The 16,313-nt window shown below is 44.6% G+C and overlaps 1 protein-coding gene across 1 annotated transcript in view; it reads left to right on the forward strand.

The window, feature by feature from the left end:
• Nucleotides 1-16,313, forward strand: part of prex2 (phosphatidylinositol-3,4,5-trisphosphate-dependent Rac exchange factor 2) — a 206,341-nt gene that overhangs the window by 104,939 nt on the left and 85,089 nt on the right. The window contains exons 21-25 of the mRNA XM_038997738.1: nucleotides 835-949; nucleotides 2,159-2,343; nucleotides 7,057-7,218; nucleotides 9,491-9,713; nucleotides 9,879-10,086. Of these exons, the coding sequence (XP_038853666.1) occupies nucleotides 835-949; nucleotides 2,159-2,343; nucleotides 7,057-7,218; nucleotides 9,491-9,713; nucleotides 9,879-10,086 (893 nt within the window). The remainder of the gene's footprint in view (nucleotides 1-834; nucleotides 950-2,158; nucleotides 2,344-7,056; nucleotides 7,219-9,490; nucleotides 9,714-9,878; nucleotides 10,087-16,313) is intronic.

The following is a 16,313-nucleotide window of genomic DNA, read 5'->3' on the forward strand; positions in this document are numbered from 1 at the left end:
GCTGGATGGGGGAGAGAGGCTGGGGTGGCTGGGGCCGAGGAGGGGAGGGAGAGTAGAGAGTCAGGCTGGATGGGGGAGAGAGGCTAGGGTGGCTGGGGGAGAGAGCTTGGAGAGTGTTGGGAAGTAGCCAGCCTACACTAGTAGGCGAATGTTTAGGGAGAGATGGAGCAGAAGAACAGAGGGGGGAGATGGAGGAGAAGAACAGAGGGGGAGGAGAAGAACAGAGGGGAGAGATGGAGGAGAAGAACAGAGGGGGAGGAGAAGAACAGAGGGGAGAGATGGAGGAGAAGAACATAGGGGGAGGAGAAGAACAGAGGGGGGAGATGAGCCAGCCTTGGAATTGGTGGTTTAATGAAGAGCTACATGGTTCCAACACTACTGAGATTCTGGTTTACATCAGACCAGAGCACAGGGAAACGCCCCAACGGGGGGGGGGGGGGGGGGGGGTTGTACCCTAGCAGACCACAGCGCAGTGGGCGATAACAGCATGTTGTCCTGGCAGGGAGCTGGCCGTGGGTTGGGTTGTGGAGGGGACACACACACGCCCTTTTGTCTGCCTGTGGCACGGAACAGTGGTTTGATGAGATTGGCATGGGGTTGTGTTTGTGCTGCAGTGTGTTTGTGAAGCCTTGTCAGTTTGCTCTGACAGGCCAACCATGACATCATAGACCAGAGCTGTTGCAGCTATTTCACATGCAATGTTAACCCCTCTTTAACTGGTCCAAACCACACAGCAGGACCACTGCACCAACTGGCTAGTTTTTAAGGTGTACATTGAAAAGGCAGGTCCACTTTGTATAAGGTAACAGGTATTTTGTGGTGTTCTCCATACAGCAGGACAGTATACAGTGGGTGTATAACAACAGTGAGAGTTCCCAGGAGGACCAGGGGAAGAACCAGAAACAAACTGCTGAGGAGAACGGGGACGGCTTCCAGTGTAAAGTAGAGGGTAAGATAAACACGCGCGCGCGCGCGCACACACACACACACACACACACACACACACACACACACACACACACACACACACACACACACACACACACACACACACACACACACACACACAGGGACACACATGCAGGCACAGACAGGCACGTGCAGCCCCCCCCCCCCCCCCCCCTCATCGCATTAGTGCAGGGGCGGTATTGCTCATCATTTTCAGAGCTGAGGTGGAGGGAGGGAGAGAGAGACAGAGGGAGGTTGGTTTAGAGAGGTAGGGAGAGAGAGAGGTGGAGGGAGGGACAGGTGAAGGGGATGGAGGGAGAGGGAGGGAGAGAGAGATAGAGGGAGAGAGGGAGAGGTGAAGGGGGATGGATGGAGGGAGAGGTGGAGGGTGGGAGAGGTGGAGGGTGGGAGAGGTAGAGGTGGAGGGAGAGAGATGGAGGGGTGAGTCTAGAGGGAGGGAGGGGTGGGGAGAGGTAGAGGTGGAGGGAGGGAGAGAGAGAGAGATGGAGGGGTGAGTCTAGAGGGAGTGAGGGGTGGGGAGAGGTGGAGGGAGGGAGAGAGAGATGGAGGGGTGAGTCTAGAGGGAGGGAGGGGTGGAGAGCGGGAGAGGTGGAGGGAGGTAGAGGAGAGGTGGGAGCCATAGGGAAATGGTCTTCCCACTAAATGACCTCTAGATAGTTTGGTATTTCTGGAGGGAACCGGAAGAGTTTCTCTCCTCTGCTTATTAGTTAGTTCAGAACAGGCAGCTATCAGCCCGACTATCAGCCCGACTATCAGCCCGACTATCAGCCAGACTATGTGCTGCTGAGATAAGGAGCCTCTTTCTCCCCTTATCACGGAACATTAGACATCATTAGTGTCTCATCCCTGGTGTGTATTTGTGTGCCTTACAATGTTGTGTTCAAATTGTGTGTGTTCCACCCCTGCTGTTTGTACGTCTCACCTGTGCCATGTAGTACAGGCCCAGTATGTGTGTGTATCTCACCTCAAGTGTATGTATGTATGTATGTATGTGTGTGTGTGTGTGTGTGTGTGTGTGTGTGTGTGTGTGTGTGTGTGTGTGTGTGTGTGTGTGTGTGTGTGTGTGTGTGTGTGTGTGTGTGTGTGTGTGTGTGTGTGTGTGTGTGTGTGTGTGTGTGTATGTATGTATGTATGTATGTATGTATGTGTGTGCTCCTCTCTCACCCGTTGTGTGTATTCCCCCTCTCAGAGGTGATGGATAAGTTTAACACCATCGCTATCATTGACGGTAAGAAGGACCACGTGAGTCTGACCGTAGACAACGTCCATCTGGAGTATGGAGTGGTGTACGACTACGACAGCACCGCCGGGATCAAGTGTAGAGTCCTGGAGAAGATGGTGGAGCCAAAAGGATTCTTCAGCCTCACAGCCAAGGTAGGACAGGGCCCACTGAGACCAACAAATAATGTACAGGACTGTTTAATAGATGTCGGCAACTTTGAGAGTCCAGGCTTTCATTTTAACCCAGCACTTACACAATGATGCAGTTAAACCAGGTGTGGAGTTGGACCAGAAGCTTGTCTTCTGAACTCCAGGTTTGACACAACAGTTAATGTGGAGTGTGTGTTTCATTCAAGGTGTACTAGGCAGAAATCACTCTGCCATTTCCTGGTTATGGAAAGTGAAATAGTTCGCCTAATTTTTGTTTGTGACAAAACAAGCAAGTATAGTTTAGAGAATCATTGTACCATCTAAACCGCTGTGTAACATTCGTTCCATAACCCCAAATGTTGTATTCTCAGCTATTTGAAGCCGGTGTACAAAACCGAAAGTAAAAGCCGCAAAAACGAAACTTAAGAACAGGAACCATAGAAAGAGCGTACATAGAACAGATCTACCGCCTCTTAGACTTGCTAGCAATGAGAGTGACAGATCTATAGCTCACAGTTCTATGTGAAATTGGTCGGGTGGCCCAAAAAGTTGCCGATTGAAGCTTTAAGCAATCACACTGGAGACACCCACCCTGTGGTTTGATCATTGTGCTGTACAGAGACATTTCTGCAGAGGAAAAGGGAGGAGAGGAGAAAAAAGAGGAGAGGATTGAATTTAATTACCTGCTAGATGATACATAGTGGTGTAGATCACCTCAGAACCCTGTGTGTTGTTATGATGCTAGCAGAGCTACTATATAATGAAGAGACAAATGTGTGTGTGTGTGTGTGTGTGTGTGTGTGTGTGTGTACAGTACATGGTGCGTTATGAGACCGGTACTACATAATGAAGACGTACAGAAAACAGATTGAGTTGTTTGTGTGAAAGGTAATGCTGCTTCCCATTGCTTTTCATATTCTTTTCATTTGATATATAGGTGCATTGATTCGTCTCTCCTTCAAAGAAACAAGCTTCCTTAATGCGGCACATGCACAGTCGATACCTGTCTGTCTGACTAGAACATTCATAGCAACATACAGTAACACGCTTTTGACTGTATTTTTCCCCCCCATGATTTTCAGCAGCAAAGCAGCCGTTCTCTGTTGAATCATCTTAAGCTGAGATCGATGCTAATCAAGTGTTATGAAGCCTGCCAGAGAGAGAGCCAGTTCTGAGACGGCTTGCGTTTTGTGATGACTGAGGTGTGGGGTGCTAGCAGACACTAGTGATGGGGAGCTCGGCTCTTTTCACTGACTCTGAAATTTCCGACTTTCAGTCAAAAGAACGACTCGTCTGACTCATTTCGTTCATTTGAGCCAGTAATGCCCAGAGCACACAGGACCCCCTGCCGTTGAACGATGAACAGAAAACATTCTACAAGCCTCTCGTTCACATATCGTTTACCATTAGGGGCTTATTGGAGCTGTCATTTGTGACTGAGACTTGTAAAAGCATGCTTTAAAAAGTGTACATTTGTTAATTGCTCGACGTACAAATAAGACAAGCTCTTGGTACATTTGAAACAAGGTCTAGTTGAGGCCGCAACCGGACTACATTGTGAACGACTCTTGGCGGAATGCATTGCTTGCCTGCCGTGAGGGTGATGAGCCCAATATCGTTTGGGAACTGCAGCACCCCAAACGATTTGGTCTATGGTTCGAGTTTGTTGAGCAGAGGCTGTGTATGTTTTGCTTCTACAAAGCTGTGTCCAACATAACATTCAATTGATTGCAGTCATTCTTGCACCATGTGATCAATTATCAGTTCTACACATATCTTTTTGTCCTCTATGCTGCGTGCAGCATGATCTATTTTGCCTGCGCACACCAGATAGACGGTTGTTGGTCGGAGGACATCTCCGAAGTCACTGGTTGAGCGTGTACTAATCCTGCTGTAGAATTCATTGCGGCCAGCAGGTCAAACAAAGTTATTGTGCCAGGGTAGGAACCAATGTGTTGGTCAGTGTAGCCTATGGAACCCTATCATTTTTGGCTACATTAAATGTTTCTTCATGTAGCCAACATATTCATATTCCCCTATTCCTCTTTGATTTAGAAGATACTGCTGCACAGACGACATGCTGATTTAGGCGGAAAGGGATGACTCAAGTTGCGGTGTAAACTATAAAAATGGACGTTACACACGGCATATTACATTTAACAAACCAAACATTCAAATACCGTTATAGAAGATAAAGTAACAACCCAAACCGGTCCGTGCATCCCAAACCGGTATTTGGGGCGGCAGGTAGCCTAGTGGTTAGAGCGTTGGACTAGTAACCAAAAGAATTTGTTCTTAACTGACTTGCCTAGTTAAATAAAGGATAAATAAATGCGTAAAATACAATATTTCACCCAGCCCTAACGTAAAGACACTTTCCTAATGTGGAAGACGACCTCCCTGCAAAATATCTGCACACTGTGACAACACTTCAACGAGTTATCAACAAAAGTTGTTTTGAGCGAGGAACGATCTGGAAGTGTTTTTCAGTTGCAGAGTACCAAACATATGTTATTTTCTTAACCCATCTAGTAAATAGTGACAGTATAGGTTTTAAGTTTCATGCTAGCTAGTCTTGGATGCTAGCCAGGGAGAAGTTACATGGGGATGCGGCGGAAGTATTATTGGTAGGGCTAAGCAGGAATAATCATTGAAAACTGTGAGAAACCATCTACATTCTTATTAAAGTGAGATGAGGAAAGGATGGTTAATATAGCTATATCTATTATGTGATCCATTTTAGTCTGATTTTAATATTGTAAGGCTTTAAATATTGTGGTTGCGATGTTGACGCATGGTTCATTTTCGAAAATTACAAACCAATAGCCTTGTTTAATGAATTGACACAGATATGAAATGATGGCCGATGGTACATTTGTTGAAAGTAACAAGCGTGGAAATAAGACAGATATTGTGCACTTCTCACCGGCCGCTACTTTCGTCCCACGCCTATGTTACTTCGGCCCCGCCAGCAAGAACAGAAGTAGCGTTAGAGTAAGTCTGTCTATATCATTTCAACTCATTTACCCTAGAAATGAAATGACAGTTTCTAATGGTGGAGGACATACTGTATATAAATTGTTTGTCATAAAATATAGTGACTAGCTTATCGATCTCTGAGTTTTGGATCAAAACAAAAAGTGTTACTTCTGTCCCGGTTCTCCCCAACCCGATCTGATCTTTGTTGTGCGTTAGGACTGTTTTAGTTCTGTTCTCATACCTGAAATAGCTTTATCAGATTGGTCCCCATTTGTCTGGGTCACGCACACACACAAGCACACGTGTGTGCACGCACACAGACGCACACCAGACCGCAAACCAGCATGGATTTACGACAACAGTAAGAGTTGTCAGACACTTGAACCCAGGCCAAATCTATGACTTGTTCTGGATATTAAAAGTCTATCTGTGTCTCGTCCCCCAGAAACTAAAATACATTTTAGTGTTATTACAAACATCTGCCCCACTAGTCCTGGTTTGAGAGAGAGAGAGAGAGTGAAAGATAGAGAGGGTATGAGGGAAACAGAGGGGGAAGAGAGAGAGAGAGAGTGAAAGATAGAGAGGGTATGAGGGAAACAGAGGGGGAAGAGAGAGAGAGAGAGTGAAAGATAGAGAGGGTATGAGGGAAACAGAGGGGGAAGAGAGAGAGAGAGAGTGAAAGATAGAGAGGGTATGAGGGAAACAGAGGGGGAAGAGAGAGAGAGAGAGAGTGAAAGATAGAGAGGGTATGAGGGAAACAGAGGGGGAAGAGAGAGAGAGAAAGAGAGAGAGGGTATGAGGGAAACAGAGGGGGAAGAGAGAGAGAGAGTGAAAGATAGAGAGGGTATGAGGGAAACAGAGGGGAGAGAGAGAGAGTGAAAGATAGAGAGGGTATGAGGGAAACAGAGGGGAAGAGAGAGAGGGTACGAGGGAAACAGAGGGGAAAGAGAGAGAGAGAAAGAGAGAGAGGGTATGAGGGAAACAGAGGGGAAAGAGAGAGAGAGAGAGAAAGATAGAGAGGGTACGAGGGAAACTGAGGGGGAAGAGAGAGAGAGAGAAAGAGAGAGCTCAGTGTGATGTTGAATTTTAATATCACAAACGCTGCTGGGCACTTCATCTCTCCTCCACTCCTCTCCTCCTCCCGCTGTTACATTTCCCCTGTCGTTCTTCTTCTCTTCTGGTGGGCGTCCAGTTAAAAAACAACAGAAAAAGTTTTTTTTTCCTCCGTCACTCACTTGCCTTTTCTGCAACTCTGCTTCTTTGGACTTTCTGTTTTCTGTCTGTGATTTAAAGCTGCACTATGTACGTTTTTTGGCGACACGACCAAATTCATACAGAAATGTGAGTTCTAGATCTGTCAGTCTAATTAAAAGCAAGTCTAATGAGCTGTAGATCTGTTCTGTGTGTGCTATTTCTATGATTCCTGTTCTTAAGTTTAGTTTTTGCCTATTACTTTCAGTTTAGTACAAAAAAAGCTGAAAATACCATATTTTTGGTTATGGAAAATATATTTCACGGCGGTTTAGATGGTACTTTGAATCTACACTATGCATAGCTTGTTTTGTTCACATAAACTGAAATTAGGTGAATTATTTGAATTTTTGCAACCAGGAAATAGTGGAGCGATTTCTGCATATTGCACCTTTTTAAGGATTGGATAGGACCTTTTACCCTTATAAGTTACATGTAATAAAGTCAGCCTCCTTCTCTCTAACATTTGTCCTTCAACCCTGTCAGATCCTGGAGGCGCTGGCGCATAGTGATGACACGCTGGTTCAGATGTGCAGTAGACTGAGCTCCAGCTGTGATGTCATCCCCGAGAACCTGCAGGTCCGCTTCAGCGCCATGTGTGGAGAGCGGGTGGAACACATCAACAGACGTATCACCAACTACAGAAAGGTACGGCGTGTGGTGGTGGGGGACGGGTGTGTGGCGCTTGCGTGCGTGCGTGCCCAAACGTGTGTGTGTGTGTGTGTGTGTGTGTGTCTCTCAGGTGGTTGTGAACAAAGTAAAGCAAGGATTTACATCATCTCCCATTGCGAAGACACATTTTCCTCTGTCAACACATGAATAATTTTACTAAAAAGTATATGATAATATAAAGCACCATTCATTCTACTACCACTTCACTGCTGACACTTCTGTTATCAGACCATCGTTACATTTCCACTGAATGTCTGCATCCCAAATAGCACCCTATTCCCTAGAGCACTACATAGCCCGTAGGGCTCTGGTCAAAAGAAGTGCACTATGTACGGAATAGGGCACCATTTTTTTTCCCCAATGTTTTGCTGTGGAATTTGAATGTGTCTGTTTATATGCCGAATGAAAGATCAACGGAAAATAATGAACGAGTGTCACCCCCTGTATTCGCTGAGACAGACCGAGACAGTTATTTACCAGGGATGTTGACGCCGGCCTGTCAGATTTACATGAGAAGTGAGAGGTTATAAACAAGATGCGCTCTTACGTCAACAAGGTAGAACACTGGCCTGCTGAAATGTAATCAGCTCTTCTTGACCCTTGAGAGAGGTCTGGATAATATTTAGGTAAGCGTGTGTGTGGTTTGTATATGTGAGCACGTGTTTATATGTGTGAGAGGGGGGGGGGGGAAGATAATGACTTCTAAACTCTGGCTATACCTTTGATGGAGCCTTGGATTAACCATAGCTGGATAGACTAAAGATCTCTACATCCTGGCCTAAAGTTGTGTAATAACTCCCTCCTGTACATGTGCCATTCCAGTGGAGGGAGGGAGGGTGAGGGAGAGAGGGAGACCGTTATGTAGATTTCCTGGTGGGTTGGCCGGCTACTAGTGATGGGAAGTTTGGCTCTTTACTGACTCTGACCTCTTTGACCCGTTCAGTCGAAAGAACGACTCTTTCGACTGCTTTCGTTAATTTGAGACAGTAACGTCATTTTGTGATTGCTAGGCGTACAAATATGATGATTTATTTGAAACGAGGTTCAGCTGCGACCGCAACCGGACTACAATTGTGAAAGGAATGCAATGGCTTGACTGCCTCAAGGGAGATTTGCCCAGTAGGCTATCAATCGTTTGCGATGTGTGTGAATGTTATGTAGGGTCTATGACAGAGGGTTCACCCAAAAATGTTTTTAGGATGCTGAACATACCCCGCAGGCACCTAGCATATTAACACACAGAGATGCTATCAGTCACTTAGTTAGTACCCAGACCAGGGGAGCATGGCTTACAGTAGAGAGTCTGGTGGCGTGCAGATTTATGTTCCTGCTTTCCATGGTTGTGTATGAGATTTACCGTGCAGCCCAGGGGAAGTATATATTCATTTAAACAATATAGTATTTATATTGTCCAGGGTAATGTATCTGACAGAAGACATTTCTTCTTCTGGTTTCAATGGAAACTGCCAAACCACAATACACTATGATGGATCTCTCTATTTGTCCGGTGTTTGTTAGTTCTGCATGGACGTATGTGAATGGAAAACTCCCCTCTGAAACACATACACAAGCATGCAACTGAGATGAAATCATACCGAGGAAGAAGGTCGAGCTTCTTGAAGTGATACGTCTTCATAGAACGTATCAGTGAAGAAGAAGAGCTGTTTAATGTTACCTGTTTAAAATACTTCGTCAGACTGTGTGCAATAATTCTCTGGTTTCAGTTAAATCACCCAACCCAGCCTTAAACATGGTTATACTTCTGAATGAGTGTGTTGATAGGTGATGTGTTTCAGGGTTCAGAGTTGCTCAGACTTGTAAATACTCCACATAAACACAGACTCTGGTTGTTTGTTACGCACATTCTGTTTCCTGTGTCCAAACGTTGATGAATGGCTAATGGCTCAAATATTTAACATAAATCAAAGGATTGCAGAGGGGAATGTAAATGATTCTGACAGGGGTATTCTGACCAGCTTATTACTGCTTGGCAAAAGCCTGCATCCAGAGACCGAAAGAGCTAGGATTCAAGTAGCTTTCCCCAAATTCTAAGGTTTTACAGAAATCCTGGTTGTAAGATTCCTGGAATCAGGAGGGAAAAAGCAGGAAATAATGAAATCCCCAAACAGAGATTTCTGGAAACTTGGGAATTTTGATAAACTTGGTGTAATTTTGCTATCCTAAAGAGAGCATCACCAAAGCATTGTTAAATGCTAACTCCCACCATCTCTCTCTCTCCTCCCTCCAGTTCTCGCGGGTGTTGAAGAACAGGGCGTGGCCCACCTTTAAGCAGGCTAAAACCAAGGTGTCCCCGCTCCACAGCAGCGACTTCTGCCCCACCAACTGCCATGTGAACGTGATGGAGGTGTCCTACCCCAAAACCACCACCTCTCTGGGCAGCGCCTTCGGAGTGCAGCTGGACAACAGGAAGAGTTCCACCCTGGAGAGAGGAGGTCGTAACGCCGAACAAGGTGAGAGAATAGCACTAAGCCCTGACCTCTGACCCTAACCCTGGAGGGGGGGGCGGCAGATAGCCTAGCAGGGTTAGAGAAGGAGCCAGCAACGGAATTTGTGGTCATCTTGCTAGGATGCCAATGTCCATTGTAGTGCTGTGTTTAATTCTGTCCGTCTCCCAGGTAAGCTGAACCCCATGGTGTACGTACAACACACCATCACCAGTATGGCAGCTCCGTCAGGTCACAGTCTGGGTCGTACGGAGGGTCACGGCCTCCGCTTCCTGCTCCGGGAGGATGACCTGCTGATCTTGGACTCCTACCAGAAACTACTGGGCAAGCTGACCACGTTGGTGAAAGAGATGGAGGGCCACGCCTCACAGATACACGAGTGAGTCTGGCAACACACATGCACGTGCACACACGTACACAGATATGTGCAGGCACACGCACAGACGTGCGCACGCCTGCCATGCACGTACGCACTCATGGTGGAGGCACACACACCCTTACTCAGAAGTATTTTGTTTGTCACTTCAGGAGTGGAAGAATTTGTTTATTTGTCTGAGACTATTGGTTTGATTTCCATTTTAATATGCACTGCATGGACGGTGAAACCGGCTGGGGAGAAAATAGATTTTGTAATAAGCAGAGGAAATTGTGTGATATGTAAAGACCGGCGACTGCTTCCGCTGATGCCGTTTCCCCTATTATAAACACACACACGAGCACATGTACACACACACACACTAGTATAAACTGGTCCTCCGGATACATGTGAGCCTCATAAAGTGAGCCGTAGTTTTAGAAGGCCATTGTGTGTGATATAGTGGTCTCTAGTGAGTGAGAGAAGACTTAGTCATTCTCTCTCACGTTGTTACTCTAGTGCGTGTGTGCGCGCGCGTGTGTGTGTGTTTCCTTGCTGGCCATGCTGGTTCCAGTGCTGTTGATGGTTTCATTGTTTGGAGGTTCAGAGTCACAGGGAGGAAATGTGAAACACTGACATCTGACAGGAACCACACACACACACACACACACACACACACACACACACACACACACACACACACACACACACACACACACACACACACACACACACACACACACACACACACACACACACACACACACACACACACACGCTTCTCAGCACGGATGTTAATGACATGCTTCTGTCAATGCTAATTAGTGTATGCACACATTGTGATGCACTGAGACATTCCTTAAAGGTAGACACACACTCACACACACACTCCCACAACCACCCCCATACAAGCACATACCTTCCTCCCAGTTATGTAAAATAGCTCATTAAAGGTGATCTGTAACAGGCTACAGCATTGTCAGACCGCGAGCAGCAGTACTAATATAACCTGTAATGAGCAGCTAGTCGTGGCGTGGCTAATTTGCTGTGACCTCTATGGGTGTGGGTGTGTCAGTGTTAGCCAGTGGATTACAGAGACTATTGATCGGTCCTCTGATCTCTGATAGGGCCTCTCAGGAACAGCAGAGCAAAATGAGCTCCGGGGCCCTCTTAAACCAGGCAGAGAGGGAGGGTCCATTTTTAAGGGCCCTGATTTAAAAGTTCTCTCTTGCGCTTTCTTTCGTTCTAACCCTCTCCTTCTATCTGTCCCTCGTCCATTCTCTCCAAATATCTTTCTCTTGATTAACCCACTGTCCCTCTTTCACCCCTCTCCCTCTGTTTTTTTCTTTCACTCTCTCAATTGAAATTTAAGGGGCTTTATTGGCATGGGAAACATATGTTTATTTTTTTTTACAGTAAACATTACAATCACAAAAGTTCCAAAAGAATAAAGACATTTCAAATGTCATATTATGTCTATATATACAGTGTTGTAACAATATGCAAATAGTTAAGGTACAAAAGGGAAAATAAATCAACATAAATATAGGTTGTATTTAGAATAGTGTTTGTTCTTCAGATCACAAATCAGATCACAAATCTTGCTGCTGAATTGCACACTGTGGTATTTCGCCCAATAGATCTGTGAGTTTATCGAAATTGGATTTGTTTTGGAATTCTTTGTGGGTCTGTGTAATCTGAGGGAAATGTGTGTGTGTGTTTCTCTCTCGCTCTCTCGCACACTCTCGCTCTGTCTCTCTCGCTCTGTCTCTCTCGCTCTGTCTCTCTCGCTCTGTCTCTCTCGCTCTGTCTCTCTCGCTCTGTCTCTCTCGCTCTGTCTCTCTCGCTCTGTCTCTCTCGCTCTGTCTCTGTCTGTCTGTGTCTCTGTCTGTCTGTGTCTCTGTCTGTGTCTCTGTCTGTGTCTCTGTCTGTGTCTCTGTCTGTGTCTCTGTCTGTGTCTCTGTCTGTGTCTCTGTCTGTGTCTCTGTCTCTGTCTCTGTCTCTGTCTCTGTGTGTGTAAGTGGCTGTGTGGGGTGTGACTGACCTTGTCTCCTGTCTTTTGTGCTGTAACGATGTATTGATGAATTGAAGCTTTCACATTTGGAACAAAGGATACTTTTATTTCACAATCAGCATTTCCTTCCTTCCCCCTCCAAAGTAGAGACGGATTTCCAACTTCCAACCTCACTGGAGGGAATGGGGATGTTTCAGTAATGGGAAAAGAGAGAGCGGACATGGAATGATTATTAGTTGCACAACTTCTTGGCGGTGGTTCCTTGGCGTTGACCGTTTAGAAGCACCACAACCTTTGACCTTTTGCATCAGGACCCCAAACATGTAGTCACACAGCTGTCCGAGGACGTGCCTGGTGACATGGTTTATATCTCTACTAGAGGTCGACCGATTAATCGGAATGGCCGATTTAATTAGGGCCGATTTCAAGTTTTCATAACAATCGCAAATCGGTATTTTTGGACACCGATTTGGCAGATTTATTTATTTTATTTTTTACACCTTTGTTTAACTAGGCAAGTCAGTTAAGAATACATTCTTATTTTCAATGACGGCCTAGGAACGGTGGGTTAACTGCCTTGTTCAGGGGCAGAACGACAGATTTTTACCTTGTCAGCTCGGGGATTCAATCTTGCAACCTTACGGTTAACTAGTCCAACGTTCTAACCCACCTGCCTTACATTGCACTCCACGAGGAGCCTGCCTGTTACGCGAATGCAGTAAGAAGCCAAGGTAAGTTGCGAGCTAGCATTAAACTTATCTTATAAAAAAACAATCAATCAATCAATCAATCATAATCACTAGTTAACTACACATGGCTTTTGATATTACTAGTTTATCTAGCGTGTACGGCGTTGCATATAATCGATGCGGTGCGCATTCGCAAAAAAGGACTGTCGTTGCTCCAACGTGTACCTAACCATAAACATCAATGCCTTTCTTAAAATCAATATACAAGTATATATTTTTAAACCTGCATATTTAGTTAATATTGCCTGCTAACATGAATTTCTTTTAACTAGGGAAAATGTGTCACTTCTCTTGCAACAGAGTCAGGGTATATGCAGCAGTTTGGGCCGCCTGGCTCGTTGCGAACTGTGTGAAGACTATTTCTTCCTAACAAAGACAGCCAACTTCGCCAAACGGGGGATGATTTAACAAAAGCGCATTTGCGAAAAAAAGCACAATCGTTGCTCGACTGTACCTAACCATAAACATCAATGCCTTTCTTAAAATCAATACACAGAAGTATATATTTTTAAACCTGCATATTTAACAAAAAGAAATCCAGGTTAGCAGGTAATATTAACCAGGTGAAATTGTGTCACTTCTCTTGCGTTCATTGCACGCAGAGTCAGGGTATATGCAACAGTTTGGGCCGCCTGGCTCGTTGCGAACTAATTTGCCAGAATTTTACGTAATTATGACATAACATTGAAGGTTGTGCAATGTAACAGGAATATTTAGACTTATGGATGCCACCCGTTAGATAAGATACGGAACGGTTCCGTATTTCACTGAAAGAATAAACGTTTTGTTTTCGAGATGATAGTTTCCGGATTCGACTATATTAATGACCTAAGGCTCGTATTTCTGTGTGTTATTATGTTATAATTAAGTCTATGATTTGATAGAGCAGTCTGACTGAGCGATGGTAGGCACCAGCATGCTCGTAAGCATTCATTCAAACAGCACTTTAGTGCGTTTTGCCAGCAGCTCTTCGCAATGCTACAAGCATTGCGCTGTTTATGACTTCAAGCCTATCAACTCCCGAGATTAGGCTGATGTAACCGATGTGAAATGGCTAGCTAGTTAGCGGGGTGCGCGCTAATAGCGTTTCAAACGTCACTCGCTCTGAGACTTGGAGTAGTTGTTCCCCTTGCTCTGCATGGGTAACGCTGGTTCGAGGGTGGCTGTTGTCGATGTGTTCCTGGTTCAAGCCCAGGTAGGAGCGAGGAGAGGGACGGAAGCTATACTGTTACACTGGCAATACTAAAGTGCCTATAAGAACATCCAATAGTCAAAGGTATATGAAATACAAATCGTATAGAGAGAAATAGTCCTATAATTCCTATAATAACTCCAACCTAAAACTTCTTACCTGGGAATATTGAAGACTCATGTTAAAAGGAACCACCAGCTTTCATATGTTCTCATGTTCTGAACAAGGAACTTAAACATTAGCTTTCTTACATGGCACATATTGCACTTTTACTTTCTTCTCCACCACTTTGTTTTTGCATTATTTAAACCAAATTGCACATGTTTCATTATTTATTTGAGGCTAAATTTATTTTATTGATGTATTATATTAAGTTAAAATCGGCCGATTAATCAGTATCGGCTTTTTTCTGGCCTCCAATAATCGGTATCGGCTTTGACAAATCATAATCGGTCGACCTCTAATCTCTACCGCTTCTCCTCTCTTCTCCTCACGTCCTGTATCACGTCAAGTCCTCCTCTCCTGGTAATTTTCACATTTGTTTATTTTCTCTTCTGTCCCAGTTCTCTCTTCCAACCTTTTCTCCTCCTAACTTATGTCCCCCTATCCCCCCGCCTCTCCTCCTCTCCCGCCTGCGACTACCAGGTCAAGAACAGAATGTCCATCCATTTCTCATCCAAGAGATTAGAACACTAACAAAGTCTGTCTCAAATGACACCCTGTTCCTTATACAGTACACTGATTTGGACCAGGGCCAATTGGGCTGGGTCAACCAATAGGGCTGGGTCAAAAGTAGTGCTCTATACAGTACCAGTCAAAAGTTTGGACATTCAAGGGTTTTTATTTTTACTATTTTCTACATTGTATAATAATAGTGAAGACATCAAATCTATGAAATAACACACATGGAGTCATGTAGTAGCCAGAAAAGTGTTAAACAAATCCAAATATGTTTATATTTGAGATTCTTCAAAGTAGCCACCCTTTGCCTTGATGTCAGCTTTTTCACACTCTTGGCATTCTCTCAACCAGCTTCATGAGGTTGACTACAGTCATCCAAGCAAAAAGAAGGCCCAATACAGTGCCTTCATAAAGTATTCACACACCTTGACTATTTACACATTTTGTTGTCATTTTTTGTCAACGATCTACACAAAATACTCTAATGTCAAAAATGCGAACATTTGTAAAAAGCTTCATGAGGTAGTCACCTGGAATGCATTTCAATTAACAGGTGTGCCTTGTTAATTTGTGGAAATTCTTTCCTTAATGCGTTTGAGCCATTCACAGGTGTTGTGACAAGGTACGGGTTGTATACAAAAGATAGCCCTATTTGGTAAAATACCAAGTCTTTATTATGGCAAGAACAGCTCAGATAAGCAAAGAGAAACGACAGTCCATCATTACTTTAAGACATGAAGGTCAGTCAATCCGGAACATTTCAAGAACTTTGAAAGTTTCTTCAAGTGCAGTCTCACAAACCATCAAGCGCTATGATGAACTTGACTCTCATGAGGACCGCCACAGGAATGGAAAACCCAAAGTTAACTCTGCTGCAGAGGATAAGTTCATAAAAATAACTGCACCTCAGATTGCACCCCAAATAATTGCTCCACAGAGTTCAAGTAACAAACACATCTCAACATCAACTGTTCAGAGGAGACTGCGTGAATCAGGCCTTCATGGTCGAATTCCTTCAAAGAAACCACTACTAAAGGACACCAATAAGAAGAAGACACTTATTTGGGATAAGAAACACGAGCAATGGACATTAGACCGGTGGAAATCTGTCCTTAAGTCTGAGTCCAAATTTGAGATTTTTGGTTCCAACAGCCGGGTCTTTGTGATATGCAGAGTAGGTGAACAGATGATCTCCGCATGTGTGGTTCCCACCGTGAAGCATGGAGGAGGAGGTGTTATTGTGTGGGGGTGCTTGGCTCGTGACACAGTCAGTGATTTATTTAGAATTCAAGGCACACTTAATCAGCATGGCTACCACAGCATTCTGCAGCGATACGCCATCCCATCTGGTTTGCACTTAGTGGACTATAATTTGTTTTTCAACAGGACAATGACCAAACACACTTCCAGGCTGTGTAAGGGCTATTTGACCAAGAAGGAGAGTGATGGAGTGCTGCATCAGATAACCTTGACTAGTATTCTACAATGTAGAAAATAGTAAAAATAAAGAAAAACCCTTGAATGAGTAGGTGTGTCCAAACTTTTGACTGGTACTGTATATTGAATAGAGTCCAACCTCTCCGGTCCAGTCAGCTCCAGTACTTTACATCTGTCT

This window comes from Salvelinus namaycush, chromosome 7 (genome assembly GCF_016432855.1).
Source record: "Salvelinus namaycush isolate Seneca chromosome 7, SaNama_1.0, whole genome shotgun sequence".
Lineage (NCBI taxonomy): Eukaryota > Metazoa > Chordata > Actinopteri > Salmoniformes > Salmonidae > Salvelinus > Salvelinus namaycush.